This window comes from Sus scrofa, chromosome 1 (genome assembly GCF_054392235.1).
Source record: "Sus scrofa isolate SSC_HxYL_T2T_F1_AM1 chromosome 1, Sscrofa_HxYL_maternal_Yorkshire_Landrace_v2.0, whole genome shotgun sequence".
Taxonomy (NCBI): Eukaryota; Metazoa; Chordata; class Mammalia; order Artiodactyla; family Suidae; genus Sus; species Sus scrofa.
Genome location: NC_139383.1, coordinates 273,006,985 through 273,020,548, shown reverse-complemented (window position 1 = coordinate 273,020,548; position 13,564 = coordinate 273,006,985). Strand labels below are relative to the sequence as shown.

At 47.3% G+C, this 13,564-nt stretch overlaps 1 protein-coding gene across 5 annotated transcripts in view; it reads left to right on the top strand.

Annotated features, from left to right (window-relative positions):
- Nucleotides 1-13,564, top strand: part of TTLL11 (tubulin tyrosine ligase like 11) — a 294,081-nt gene that overhangs the window by 55,039 nt on the left and 225,478 nt on the right. Inside the window, exon 1 of one of the 5 annotated variants that reach the window (XM_084994795.1) lies at nt 1,703-1,869. The exons of the other annotated variants lie outside the window; for them this stretch is intronic. Coding sequence (XP_084850921.1) covers nt 1,807-1,869 — 63 coding nt within the window. The 5' untranslated portion in view covers nt 1,703-1,806. Of the gene's footprint in view, nt 1-1,702; nt 1,870-13,564 lie in introns of those variants that run through there. 5 annotated transcript variants of the gene reach the window in all.

Genomic DNA, 13,564 nt, shown 5'->3' with positions numbered 1-13,564 from the left:
GCTGTGACCTGAGAGGTAGGCAGGAGCAGGGTGGTAGGACCTTATTAACAGGTTTGAATAGTACACTGAGAGCTGGGGAGCCACCGCAAGGATGTAAACAGGTATGTGTGTGTGTGTGTGTGAGAGAGAGAGAGAGAGAGACAAAAGCCACATTTGTATGTTAGAGCCCCCTGCAGTGTGTGGACAGTGTATTTAGAGGGGTGAACTGGAAGTAGGGAAAACCCCCCCTGAGGGCAGGGAGAGGTGCCTCCAGGTCAAGTCCAGCTTCTGGCGAGTGGCTGGGCAGGGTCAGCGCTGAGATGGCACTTTGTGAGGGGATGGCAGGGTAGGCGCATTAGCCCTCTCTGCAGAGTGACAACGGAAGTGCCTCTGTGCTTTACTGGGCCTCCCACCAGCCCCCTAAGGCGAGTCGGGTCTCTGTCCTTAGCCCCATTTTACAGATGAGGCAGCTAAGGCTGGACTGAGACCCATGCCCAGGCCTTTGTGGATGCCAAGGCGCTCTCCTGTCCCCAGGACACAGGGCTGGGTGGGTGGCAGTGCGGGAAGAGGTGGCTTCTCCCCAGGGACTGCTATCCTTCAGAGCGGGGCAGGGCCTCAGGCTGCCAGCCACCATCTGCTATGTCCCCCTTAGAGCAACAGTGCCCCTTCCCTGAGCCCCTGAGGTGGAGACGGAGGCCCAGGAGGCAGCGGTCTTCACCAAAGCAGCGGGGGCAGATTCTGATCCTTGTGGCCTCGGTCTCACGCTGCTGTTTAATAAAGGCCTCATGGCTTGATGGGCCATTAGGTAACCAATGATGTGTTTCAACCCCACTGAGGAGGAAGATGCAGAGTTGAACCAAATTCAGACCACGTCGAGATGAAGGAAGAAGAGAGGTTCTTCCCAAGTATCACTCTCCTCCTGCGGAGGGAGGGGAGGGTGCTGGTTAGAAGCTTCTGTATCAGTTTTCTTAGTACCTGCAGCAGTGCCCAGTGGAGACGGTGCTGTGCCCTTTGCAGGTGAGGAAGTGGATGCCGGGGACATGGCCACTTGGGGTGGTGCTGGGATTAGCCCTGGTCTGACCTCGCGGTGCCCGCTCCTTCCACTGCACCCTGAGCCTCCAGGGCAGCCTTCTCTCCACCAGACGAGCAAGAATCTGTTTTTGAGCCAAGGACAAATAGTGTGGAGGTCAGCAGTCATGCACACCTGCACTGCGCCAAGCAGGAGCTCTTCTGTTTGCCCCTGGCCCTGGCACATGCGACTGAGGGAGGCTGGCGGGTCCTTGCCATGGGAGCCGGGTGTCGCTGGCCTTTCCATCACCCTCTCACTGCTCTCCCTTTCTTCTGTCCCTCCTTCTCTGCTATAGTGTCTGCCCTCCCGGAAGATAGTTCTGGATCCCTCCTGAGACCTTTGTGGATTAGTTCAGAGCAAGTCTGTGGAGGATTTGTTGTGGTTCCTCCTCGCATTTAAATGGGTGACATCATGTGCAAGAGACGGAGGCGTGGGGCGCCTCTGGTGGGGCAACAGGCCGTGGGGTCGGCCTGCTCATGATTCTCATCCCCACTCACATCCTGGCAAAGGATCCAAGGCCCTTAGAATCGCCCTCTGCTCCCCGGCCAGCCTCCACCCCCCTAGGCCTTTTCTCCCCCTGATCTCTTGGCCTGGAAGTGCTTTGGTTGTCCCTGCCCCCTCCCCACTCCCCGCCCACTGGACTTGGAGCCCCACTTCAATATCCAGTCAATTACGAGCCCCACCACGAAGTCTCACCCTCCCTGCAGAAGTGGCCGCTGCTTCCGTGTCCTCAGGAGAACAGAGGACCCTCTGGACATATGGATGTTCATGTGGATCCTGACTTGTTTGTGGTGCTGAACGCTGAGCATTGGAGGACAGAGGTAGTGGTTGTGTGTGTGTGTGTTTTCTCCGCCTGGAAGAATACGAGCGTGTGTGCCAGTGCCAGCCTCAGTGGCAGAGGGGTAGAGACACAGACGTGAGGGAGTGAATCAGTCTCTTCTCTGTCTTGTTTCTGTCCTTCTGGCTCTTGGCAGGAAAGGCTGCTTTTATCTGGAGGTCATGTTGCTGGGCTTTCTCTGGGGTTGTCCAGTAGGGGGCTCTTGCCAACCTTTCCTGGGAAAAGACTGTCCCCTGCCCTGTCCCAACCCACCCTTCCTTTCCCCAGCCCCCCCTTCTGTCCTGACACCAGTGAAAACTTATCATATGTCCTTTGCTCTGCACTGTCTCTGGCTTTGACTCAAATACTTGACCGTGGGGGGCCAGGGGTTCTTCACTGCACAGGTAGGTTCTGTCCCCGTGGTCAGTGTATTCCTATCCCCTAGATCAGTGCCTGATGTTTGGAGGTGCTCGGTGATGGCTGTGAACACAAAGCAATCTCGGAGCCTAAAGCATTTGGCTTGGTCTTGGTCTTGACTTTCTTTATTCACTGTGTGTATTTGTCAGACTAGGCTGAGATGCTGTAACAAGCAGCCCCAGATACATGGGTGCTCGAGATAATGGCACCCTAGGCCTTGCCCTTATGACACCTGGTAGAGTTATTCAGTTTGGTAGGGTGACACTGAGGGCCTCATGGTTCTCCCACCTGTGGCCCTGCTGCCCCGTGGGGTCTCTGCATCTTCACCAGCCAGGTCATGGAAGAGGAAAGAGTGAGGGGGAGCACACAGGTCCCTTCTGCCCACGTCGCAGTCTCAGTGGGTGGAACTCGGGCACATGGTCACACTTAATCGTGGTCAAAGGAAACCAGGGTGCACAGTTGTGGGAGAAACAGATTTTCTTCAGGAATTCTTGCATTAGGGGAAAAGAGACCTCAGTACACAACCGGGTTCCGTCCCACATACATTTAGGACAAGTGGGGATTGGTAGCCAAGGAGAAAGATGGGGGGCCCTGGCTCAACCAATTTGATGGGATTCTTGCCGAAGGCAGGCCGGGTGATTGGATACCAAGATCGGGGATGAAGAATTTGATTGGCTATTGAGAGGGATCAGATATCGAGGGTGGGCATTCTTGCTAAACTGACTTTAGCAGGATTCTTGCTAGAACTGGGCCATGCATAGAAGAACATGGGAGCCCAGAGGTCAAGGCCTAGTTGGGAAGATGAAAGTTTGGTCAAGGAGAGTCTGTCACTGCCAGGGAGACTGGGAAATGTCTAGACTTGTGTCCGGGAAGAGGAGGAACTGGATTTCAGTGAGCATCCTACAGTCTCTGCCACTGTGCAGTGTAGGGAAAAGGATGTGGGCTTTGTCAAAACCAGGTTGAAATCCAGTTCTGGTCTTTGCTAGCAGCGTTATTGAACTCATCCAAACTTTGATCCTTAGTTTCCTTAGCCGAGTAATGGGGGAGAGTAACCCCACCTTAGAGGAAGATTTAGGGAGAATGAAAGGAAAGCCCCAAATGGTACAAACGGGCGTCCGAAACACTGTGACTGTTATAACTCTGGTCATTATCATCTTTACTATTACCATGTATCTCAATTTCATTGGTTGACTAGAAATTTAATGATATACGGAGTTCCCGTCGTGGTGCAGTGGTTAACGAACCCGACTAAGAACCATGAGGTTGCGGGTTCGGTCCCTGCCCTTGCTCAGTGGGTTAACGATCCGGCGTTGCCGTGAGCTGTGGTGTAGGTTGCAGACTTGGCTCGGATCCCGCGTTGCTGTGGCTCTGGCGTAGGCTGGCGGCTACAGCTCCGATTCGACCCCTAGCCTGGGAACCTCCATATGCTGCAGGAGCGGCCCAAAGAAATAGCAAAAAAAAAAAAAAAAAAAAAAAGAAATTTAATGATATGCACATGACAAAAAATCTGCATAGGGTAAATGTATAACCACAAAAAAATACGTCTTTCCCCCATCACACTTTTATTTCCCTTTCTCAAAAGCAGCTGCCATTCGCAGTTTCTTGATGTATGAATAACTTTTTAAAAATTTCCCTGATGCTTTCATATGATACCCTCTATTCTGTACCTTTTATTTAACAATATATTAGCTAATGCTTCCTATCAGTATGTATTGATTCGCTGAATCATTTTTTCAGTGGCCGCATAACAGCTTGTCCCTTGTGGTATGTCTTTAACTTTGTGCCCCACTGACATTGAACTCTTTTCGGGGCATTGCCACTCTTTGAAGCGGCCATGGCCATATCCATGTATATATGTCTCTGTGCACTTGGTGAGAACATCTGTAGGATGAAAATCTGGGATCCATACCATGCATTTAGTTCTCTTCAAAAATGGGGTTTAAAATTTGGAGTGTTTTTCACTCTAGTAACTGAGGCAGAAAGGATTAGGAATTAAAGACTTGGCTTGTCATAAGAAGGTGCGATTAAAAAGTATGTTGTTTCTTTATTTTTAAAAACTTCTTTAGGAGTTCCTGTTGTGGCACAGGGGAAACGAATCCGACTAGGAACCGTGAGGTTGCGGTTTTGATCCCTGGCCTTGCTCAGTGGGTTAAGGATCCGGCGGTGACATGAGGTGTGGTGTAGGCTGCAGACATGGCTCGGATCCTGCATTGCTGGGGCTGTGGTACAGGCTGGCAGCTGTAGTTCTGATTTGACCCCTAGCCTGGGAACTTCCATAGGCCACAGGTGTGGCCCTAAAAAGCAAAAAAACAAAACAAAACAAAACAAAAACAACTTTGCTAATACAGGCCCTCGTTCTCTCTTCCTGTGTTGCCTTGGATTCCAGACTTGGCAGCAGGAATATTTGGCAGATTTATAAACTGGTGCAAATGGGCTCCTAGCTTCAGAATGTGTTTTCCCACATAAACAAATTATCAACCAGCTTTATGAACCCTGCAACAGTTTAAAAAGTTGGAAAACAAAGTCCACTTTGGTTTTTGTTTGTTTGTTTTTGTGGCTGATTAGCAAACACCGTGGAGTGCTTTCTCTGTGTTAGAGACTTTATAGATGGTCTCATTTAATTCTCTCTCAAAATTTTTATTGAGTATAGTTGATTTACAGCATTGCGTCAATTTCTGCTGTCCCGCATAGTGGCCCGTCATACATATATTACATTCTTTTTCTTGTATCATCTGCCACATTTAATTCTTCTACACCTTTGAGGTGAAGAATATCATCTCTGTTTTCCAGCAAAGAAAGGGATAGATTCACAGCTTCAGTGACTTGCCCAAGGTTACGCAAGACCAATTGACCTCACAGCCTGCTGACTAAACCACTCGCAGGGCCTCTCTCCTTCTTCATCAGGGAATTCAGAACTTGCCAGCATGTCAAATAAGTTTTACTCCTTGCATAAACAGCTGCTGCTTAGCAGTGCCTCTTAACGTTGCCGTGGCCTTGCTGAGCTTAGGAGAGAGAGAGGGTCTGTTATGGCCCCGAGCTTGGTGTCTGACGTGCTTAGAACTCGCCTCATTAATCCAGCAGCTCTTGGGGGATAGTCCAGGGTACACGGGCAGCTCTGCTGGTTTCCACCTTTGAATTGTCTCAATCCTAAGGCAGCAGTGCTCTCTGCATGACCTTGGGCTCAGGCTCTGTGATTTGTGTCCCCTCCTGGGATCCTCCCCACACCCTTTCTCCAGCTTCTCTTCCTACTGTGCTTTCTGTCTCTTAGCAAAGGAAGGTCGCTGACAGCACATTGTAAATTGTACAGCATTATTATTACTAATGACCCACAGCCCCCATCACCACCGCTCTGCTCCCCTAGTTCTCCAGCCTCTAAGCTGGTGTCACCACGCCCTGAAGTCTGCCCTTGTTTTTGGAACCTGGGTTCAATTCTTCCAGCTCCCAGGGAATCTATTGGCTATGAACAAAATTAGCATATAAAGCTCTCTCCCGGAGTTCCCGTTGTGGCTCAGCGGTGAAGAACCTGACTAGTATCCATGAGGATGTGGGCTCGATCCCTGGCCCCACTCAGTGGGTTAAGGATATGGTGTTGCCGTGAGCTTCGGAGTAGGTTGCAGACGCGGCTCGGATCTGGCCTTGCTGTGACTGTGGTGTAGGCCAGCAGCTGTAGCTCCAATTGGACCTCTAGCCTGGGAACCTCCATGTGCTGTGGGTGCGGCCCTAAAAGGCAAAACAAAAACAAAAACAAAAACAAAAACCTCCCTCCCACCACGTTTTCAAACATCATATCCAGAGAACCACATTATAATTCAACATTGGGAAGGCCTTTTTTTTCCACAACATAGCTCAGAATTAGTGCTTTGTGCCTGTGAATCGCTTTTTAAAAAATTATTATTAATTTAATGTCTTTTTATTAACTGTTGTTTCCCTGTTAGCACCATCCTTCTCTTTTGGGGCCATAAGTTCACCCTGGTTTTATTATTTATTAACAAACACTTGTTAAGGGGCCGATTGAGTCAGACCACGGCCTCCATCATCTCACATACTCCTCAGAATAACTCTGCGGGGGGTGGGGTGGGGGGCGGGGTGAATTATTAGCCCCCTTTGCAGTTGAGTAAAATGAGGCTCAGAGAGGTCCATTAACTTGTCCATGTTTCATCCAGTAAGTGGTAGGTCTGGGATTTGAACCCAAGTGTTTGGATTCTAAATCCATAACCTCTCCCAGATGAAAGCCAACACTTGCAGTCTCTTATTAACTTACTGCTTCAGTTACTCTACTCAACTCCTTAATTAGTGATGACGCCAGACTAGCAGCATGTTACTGAGCCTTCCAGTGTGGGAATGGGTCTGGTGTTGACAGCAGTCACAAAATCTGTACCGAGAAGACGTTGCTTAAGTCCAGAACGAGAGACGGTAAAAATCCGCAGAAAATCTGCAAGAGAAGGGGACCAGGGGACCATTTTTATTTGACTGGCTGACTGATTGATCTCTAGAGGGCTTTAATTTCCTTTTTGCCCATCTCTTTTCTTCTTGAATGGCTGCATTACTTCAAGGAGCACCAACCCGTTCTTAAAAATATCTAGGACATTGCTGTTAAGTCAGCTCCCAGTGTCTTGGGTTTTAGGTTTTAACACAGCGTATTCCAAACTTGTCTGAGCATGAGAAGCACCTGGGGCATTTGTTAAACTTTGATTTCCCAGTAGGGGTAGGACCTGGGGAATCTTTATTTTTTTTTTTTAACAAGCCCCCTTGGGCCAATTCTGCGCAGCCGAGCTGGGGAAACACTGAGTAGCGTGGCTGGGAATTAGGTCCTCCTGGTGGGCTGTTCTCTTTCGATTTGGAGCACAGCCGGTCATTGGATTACAGTGGAAGGAACATGAGTTCTGGAGTCAGAAAGCACGGGACTCAAAACCCCAGTCTGCCCAATGATAAATTGTGCCATCTCGGGCCCATGACTGAACGTTTGCATCATGAGGTGTCTGCTGCCGTCTTCTCTGCCTAGAAACAGGAAATTGTTTCCCTTTCTCTCCCACCTCTTCTTGGCTCCTTTGTCCTCTTATGCTTCATCTCTCCAGTGCTTTCCCTGACGCCCCCACACTGGCTCACTCATAATTATTTTTGTAATCATTTTTAAGTGTCTGGCGTTCCCCACTAGACGCTGAGGTGCATGGCAGCAGGAGCCATAACTCTGTTTAGTCCTTGTGAATATTATGTTTAGTATTTATCATTTTAGCATCGTGACTCATGTTTGTTATGGCATGCCCAGCCCCTAGCGAAGCGTGGTGTGAGTGATCTCTAAGCTCCACTTCCCTCACCTGTAAAAATGGGCGAATACAGTCTCCCCTGGGGTATTGGGAGTGAGCATGAGAGCAGTTGGTAAACAGTAGGCATCTACTAAATGTTAGTTTTTGCCCTCCTTTGGAGCACCCACTCAGGAGTACTGGACGGAATAGAATGATTATAACCGAGGCATTAAAGCTGCTGGACACCTGATTCTAAACAGTTTTTAGTATTCTCATTCTTGAGGTTTTAGAATTTAGTCTTCTTTCCTCTCCAAGTCCAAAGACTCTTACACCAGACTTTAAACTTTGTTCTGGTGACCCGGTGAGGTCTCTAATAGTTTTACCTGATTTCCTGTGGGTAGCGTATCTTGAAGCTTTCTTTATTCAGTTCAGTGCCGAGAATGAAAATGGTATAATTGTAGATTGAATTGAATTGAATATTTTAAAAAGATCATGGGTATTAGAATGGGTTTCAAAGGTAGTTTTGTGGAATCTCTTTTCCTGGGATTCTTTAGAAGAAAGTAAGAACAATGACTTGTGAAGATTTCTTCTAATCCTTTGCCTGTGAAACCCAGGCTGACATTATTAGGTGAACCAAAGCCAGGATTTTATTCCCTTCCTTACCAGCTAGGAATAGTTTTCAGATGTATGACTACCTTTCAGGTTTAAAGTACACTGAGAAGGGCTTGCTATTAATAGGCCCTTCCTCCCACACCGTGGCAGATGGAAGCTGCCCCAGTGCTAGGATGACCAACTGTCCCAGTTTGCCTGGGACTGAGAGGGCTCCAGGGGTGCTGGACTTTCAGTTTTAAAATCAGCACAGTCCTGGGAAAACTGGGATGAATTCATTGGTTGGCTGCCTGCGTCCTGTGCTGCAGGTCAACGGGAGATCTTGAAAGAGGGGCATATAAAACACAAGAGACTCTTCTACATTTTAAAAGTGGGGGACCAGGAGGCACTCTGTTTCCCTGAGCAAAGGCCCCTAGGCTTTAGCCCACAGGACTTTTATTAGGGAAAGTGAGTTACTTTAGGTTAGTGAGCAAAAGCAGGCACAGGGAGTGTCAAAGCTATCTCTTGGTGAGATTTAGGGAGACTACTAGCAATAAAAGTCACAGGTGTATACACCTAGGATATAGTGCAGTTGCCTAAAGAATGACATAGTTAATGTATAAGCCCCTTATTTTATTTTGACAGGAGCCCCTGCACTTTAGAACTCTGCATGGGCAGACATCTGGCTTTCGCCATCACAAGCGTTCCTTGGCTTATCGTGCTTTTGCACGTACCAAGTTTGCTTTCTGCAGAGTTCAGCAGTTTAGTGGTCTCCAACAGTTGGCAATCCTACTCAGTGCAGAGGAGCTTGTTGAAGGAATCAGAGTTAAAGTAGGCATTAGCCTGCTTTCCTGTTGTTTTTTTTAAAAAAAAATATAGGAGCAGGAGTTCCCGTTGTGGCACAACGGAAATGAATCCGACTAATATCCACGAGGACGTGGGTTTGATCTCTGGCCTCGATCAGTGGGTTAAGAATCTGGCCTTGCCATGAGGTGTGGCATAGGTTGCAGACTCGGCTCAGATTCCGAGTTGCTGTGGCTGTGGTGTAGGCCGGCAGCTGCAGCTCCGATTCAACCCGTAGCCTGGGAACTTCCTTATGTCATGGGCGTGGCCCTAAAAATCAAAACAGAGGGAGCTACAAGAAGTTGAAACTGCCTTTAAAATTTTTTTTTGAAAGATATATATTTTTTTCCTTTTTTGGCCAACCTGTGGCATAGGGAGTTCCTGGGCCAGGGATCAGATCCAAGTCATAGCTGCGACCTAAACTGCAGCTGTGGCAACACCAGCCAGATTCTTAACCCACTGTACCAGGCTGGGGATTGAACCTGTGTCCCAGTGCTGCCAAAATGACACTGATCCCTTTGTACCACAGTAGGAGTTCCTGTGAAAATTTTTGAAATTTTACTTTTAAAGCCAGTAAACTAGATATAGGTCATCTTAAACAATATTAACATTATATAATATTATTAATAAAAATATTAATAATTTAAAAACGCAATGACAGTCATTTACAAACAAATGATATTGTATTATAAAACTCAGCCCTGTATTTTCTGTACCTAAGTGGCTACAGCTTGAATGGCTATCATATTCTAGTGTTAATCATTTTCACTGATATTGTGTGAATAGTTCATCTTTGAAGCACTTTTTCTAGTTAAACATCAAGAGTCAAACTGATAATTATCATTGATGAATCTTGAAAATAGGTCAGTTTTAAGTTTTAAATCTTGTATTTCCTTGCTCACTGTTTCCTATAAATTACCCATCTTTGCCTCCAGTTTATTTTCAGTGTCTTGCATCATCTTCAGCATTATCAATCTAAAGTCTTTTTCCTGGAGGCTGATAATCTCCAGATCACTTAGCTGTTTTTCTGGGGTTTTTTCTTTCTCCCTTATCTGAGGTATAGTTCTCTGCCTTTTCATTTTTATAGGTTTTTGGTGTAGTGTCCTTTTTGCAGACAATAGAGTTGTAGCCTCTCTTACTTCTGGTGTCTGCCCCCCTTGTGGCTGAAGGTGGTACAGTGGGGGGGCTTGTTGTAGGCTTCCTGATGGGAGGTACTGGTGCCCACCCACTGGTAGGTGGGGCTGATTCCTATCCCTCTGATGGGTGGGGCTTTGTCTCTGGGTGAGATTAAAAGTGGCTGTGTGCCTGGGGGGGTCTTTAGGCAGCCTGTTTACTGGTGGGTGGGGCTGTGATCCCACCTGGATCGTTGTTTGGCCTGGAGCTTCTCAGCCCGGTTGGATGGGGCCGGATTTTCCCAAAATGGCCACCTCCAGAGAAACACGCTGATGAATATTCTGGAGAGCTTTGCCTCCAATGTCCTTCCCCCACAACGAGCCACAGTCACCCCTGTTTTCGAAGGAGGTCCTCCAAGAACTGCAGTCAGGTCCGACTCGGATTCCTATGGAGCCTCTGCTTTGCCCTGAGACCCAGTGCACACCCAGTGTGTGCGCCTTTCAAGAATGGGGTTGCCGTTTCTCCCAGTCTCCTGGAGCTCCTGCACACAAGCCCCAGTGACCTTCAATGCCAGATGCTCCGGGGGCTCTTTGTCCCAGTGCCAGATCCCCAGGTGAGGGGGCCTGATGTGAGGCTCAGAACTCTCCTGTAGGTGAGTCTCTATGATACAGTTACTTTCCAGTCTGTGGGCTGCCCACCCAGCGGGTATGGGGTTGCTTATATCAAGTAATCTCCCCTTCTCCCTCTTGATGTGGCCTCCTCTTTGTCTTCTGGAGTAGGATATCTTTTTGAAAGTTTCCAGTCCATTTGGTTAAAGGTTGTTCAGCATTTGGTTGTAATTTTGTTGTTTTTATGAGAGAAGTTGAGCCCAGTCCTTCTATTCCGCCATCTTAATCCTGTTTCCCTGAAAATAGATCAATTTTTGAAAGAGCCTTAACACATATATGTGTATTACCACTTAAATCTCACAAGGTAAAATTTAAAATTATTTTGTATGTGTCTATGTCTATCTTATTCTACAGAAGTATATAAAGTAGCTTTCAAAAGTGTATACATTTTGGAGTTTCCGCTGCGGCATAGTTTAGAATCTGACCATAGAAGCTAGGTTTCCTGAGGAGGCGTGGGTTCGATCCCTGGCCTAGCACAGTGCATTAAAGCATCCAGTGATGCCGCTGCTGCAGCTTGGATGATTCAGTCCCCGGCCTGGGAACTTCCATATGCTGCAGGTATGGCCTTAAAAAAAAAAAAAAAAAAAAAGTGTATACATTTATAAGTTTTTTTTAAAATTTAGGTGAAAAAAATCATGGCGAAGGAACAATAGAGGTGGTATAATAAGATCAATCAGGGAGGAGTTAGCATCTAGAAATGCATGGTCTAAAGATCTTGCAGTTTTTATGATGGGACGCATAATTGTTTTAGTTCACAGAGCTTTCTGGTTACTAAGGAAAAACGGATTGTCCCACATTCTCAGTCATGGTGCCTGTAAGATAAAAGAAGTGACGTTTTTTCTAGCACTGAAGGCTGGGAGAAATCCCGCAGAGGGTTTTCCTAAAGGAGCTCCCATATGACTGGCCTCCCTCCACCACCACCCTCTAATCAGTACTTACCAAGGTTTTGTGTGAAATAGCGCCCCTAGTGCACTCTGAGGGTATAACAACCAATGCCAATAAGACCGGCATTTAAATCAGTGATTCCTCGCTGGGGCTGAGCTTCAGTCTCCCCAACAAGCTTTTCAGCATTCAGATTTCTAGGTTTCAGCCCACCTCTGCTAAGTCAACATTGCTGTACTTTTGAAAAGTTCCTGGATAGTCCTAGATTAGAGAACCACTTAGAATTTTTAAAAAAGATTTTCAAAGAAGAAACCAACATGCCCAGTAACCATTTGAAAAAAAAAAATTCAGTGTCACTAGTATAATCATGAAGATGCAAATTAACACAATGATGACATCACATCGATTAGACTGGCAAACGTATTTAGCAGTAGCTAGCAGAGATGAAAATGTGCATACTCTTTGATCCAAGCAATGCCACTTCTAGAGAAATTCTTGTTCATGTGCAGAAGAGGTACAATAAGGCTGTTGACTGCAGTGTTCTCTGTAATGAGGAAAAATTAGAAAGCACCTATGGTCCATCATTGGTGGGGTGCATAAATCATGTTGTGGGTTGAATTGTGTCCCCTCCCCCCAAAAGACATGCCCAAGTCCTCACTGGTATCTATGACTATGACCTTATTTGGAAATAGAGTCTTTGAAAATCTAATTAAATTAAGGATCTTCGGATGAGATGATCTTGCATTAATGGGGCCTAAATTCAATGATGAGTGCCCTTGTAAGAAATAGAAAAGAAGACATGGAGACACACAGGATGAAGGCCATGTGAAGACAGAGGCAGGGATTCGAGTGATGCATCTGGAAGCCGAGGATGCCAGCCTCTCCTGGGAGCAGGAGAGAGGTATGGTACAGCTTCTCTCTCAGAGCCCTCCACAGGAACCAGCCTTGCCAGGGCCCCGATTCTGGACTTCTGGCCACCGGGACCGTGAGACTATAAATTTCTGTTGTTTTAAGCCACCCAGTTTGTGGCAATTTGTCAGGACAGCCCTTGGAAAATAATAAAGTGGCATTCCCCCCCCCCCCCCAAACCACAGAAATACCTGGATTAGGGTTTAGTTAGAAGTTCTCCCTCAACCAAGGGAATGGAAATTTGGAACTAATAATCGTCCACTGTGCAGCAGAAGCCATTTGGTCCTGATTTGAGGCTTTAAGTGCCCTTGGAGACCATGTAGCCCACCTCCCCTCGTTTTAAAGATAAGTGTGCCCAGACAGGGGAAGTGACTTGCCCAAAACCCTGGAGCTAGTGAGGGGCAGAACTTGGATTTGAACCCAGGTCTGACCCCAAAGGCTGTGTTCTTTTCAGTTATGTCCCCGGCACTAGATTGTGTCTGGTCCTCTCAGGTCATCCAGGCAGCGTGGGCCAGAGGAAGGAGCCCAGATGCTGGAGTTGGAAGACTTGCTCTAAGTCTTTGCTCTCCCAGGCACCAGCACGGCAGGGAGGAGGTTAACACCTCTACCAGGCTCCACCAGCAACAGGGGGCAGCTGGGGTGGGGGTGGGGGTGGGGGGAGTGAGGAGAATGTTAATGCCTCTAACCCTCAGATTCCTCTATCCCGACAGTGAGGCAACCTTGCTCCCAGAGCACCTGAATCTCTGGATTGTAAGGCTCAAATAAGATAATATATGTGGAAAAGTCTTTAATAACTTAATATACAGGCAGTGGTTGGTGTCGTTATTTAATCTAGCCTCAGACTAGGAAAGCTGAAACTCAAAAAGTGTCATAGGCAAAATCCTAAAATAACCGCTAAGGACCTTTCCATGTGCATAATCATCTCCCCTCAAGAATGTGAGTGCAACCTGTATATATGATGAGATATCACTCCCGTGACTATGTGACATTATATGGCAAAAGGGAAATGTCCCTGGGTGGGCCTGACCTAATCAGG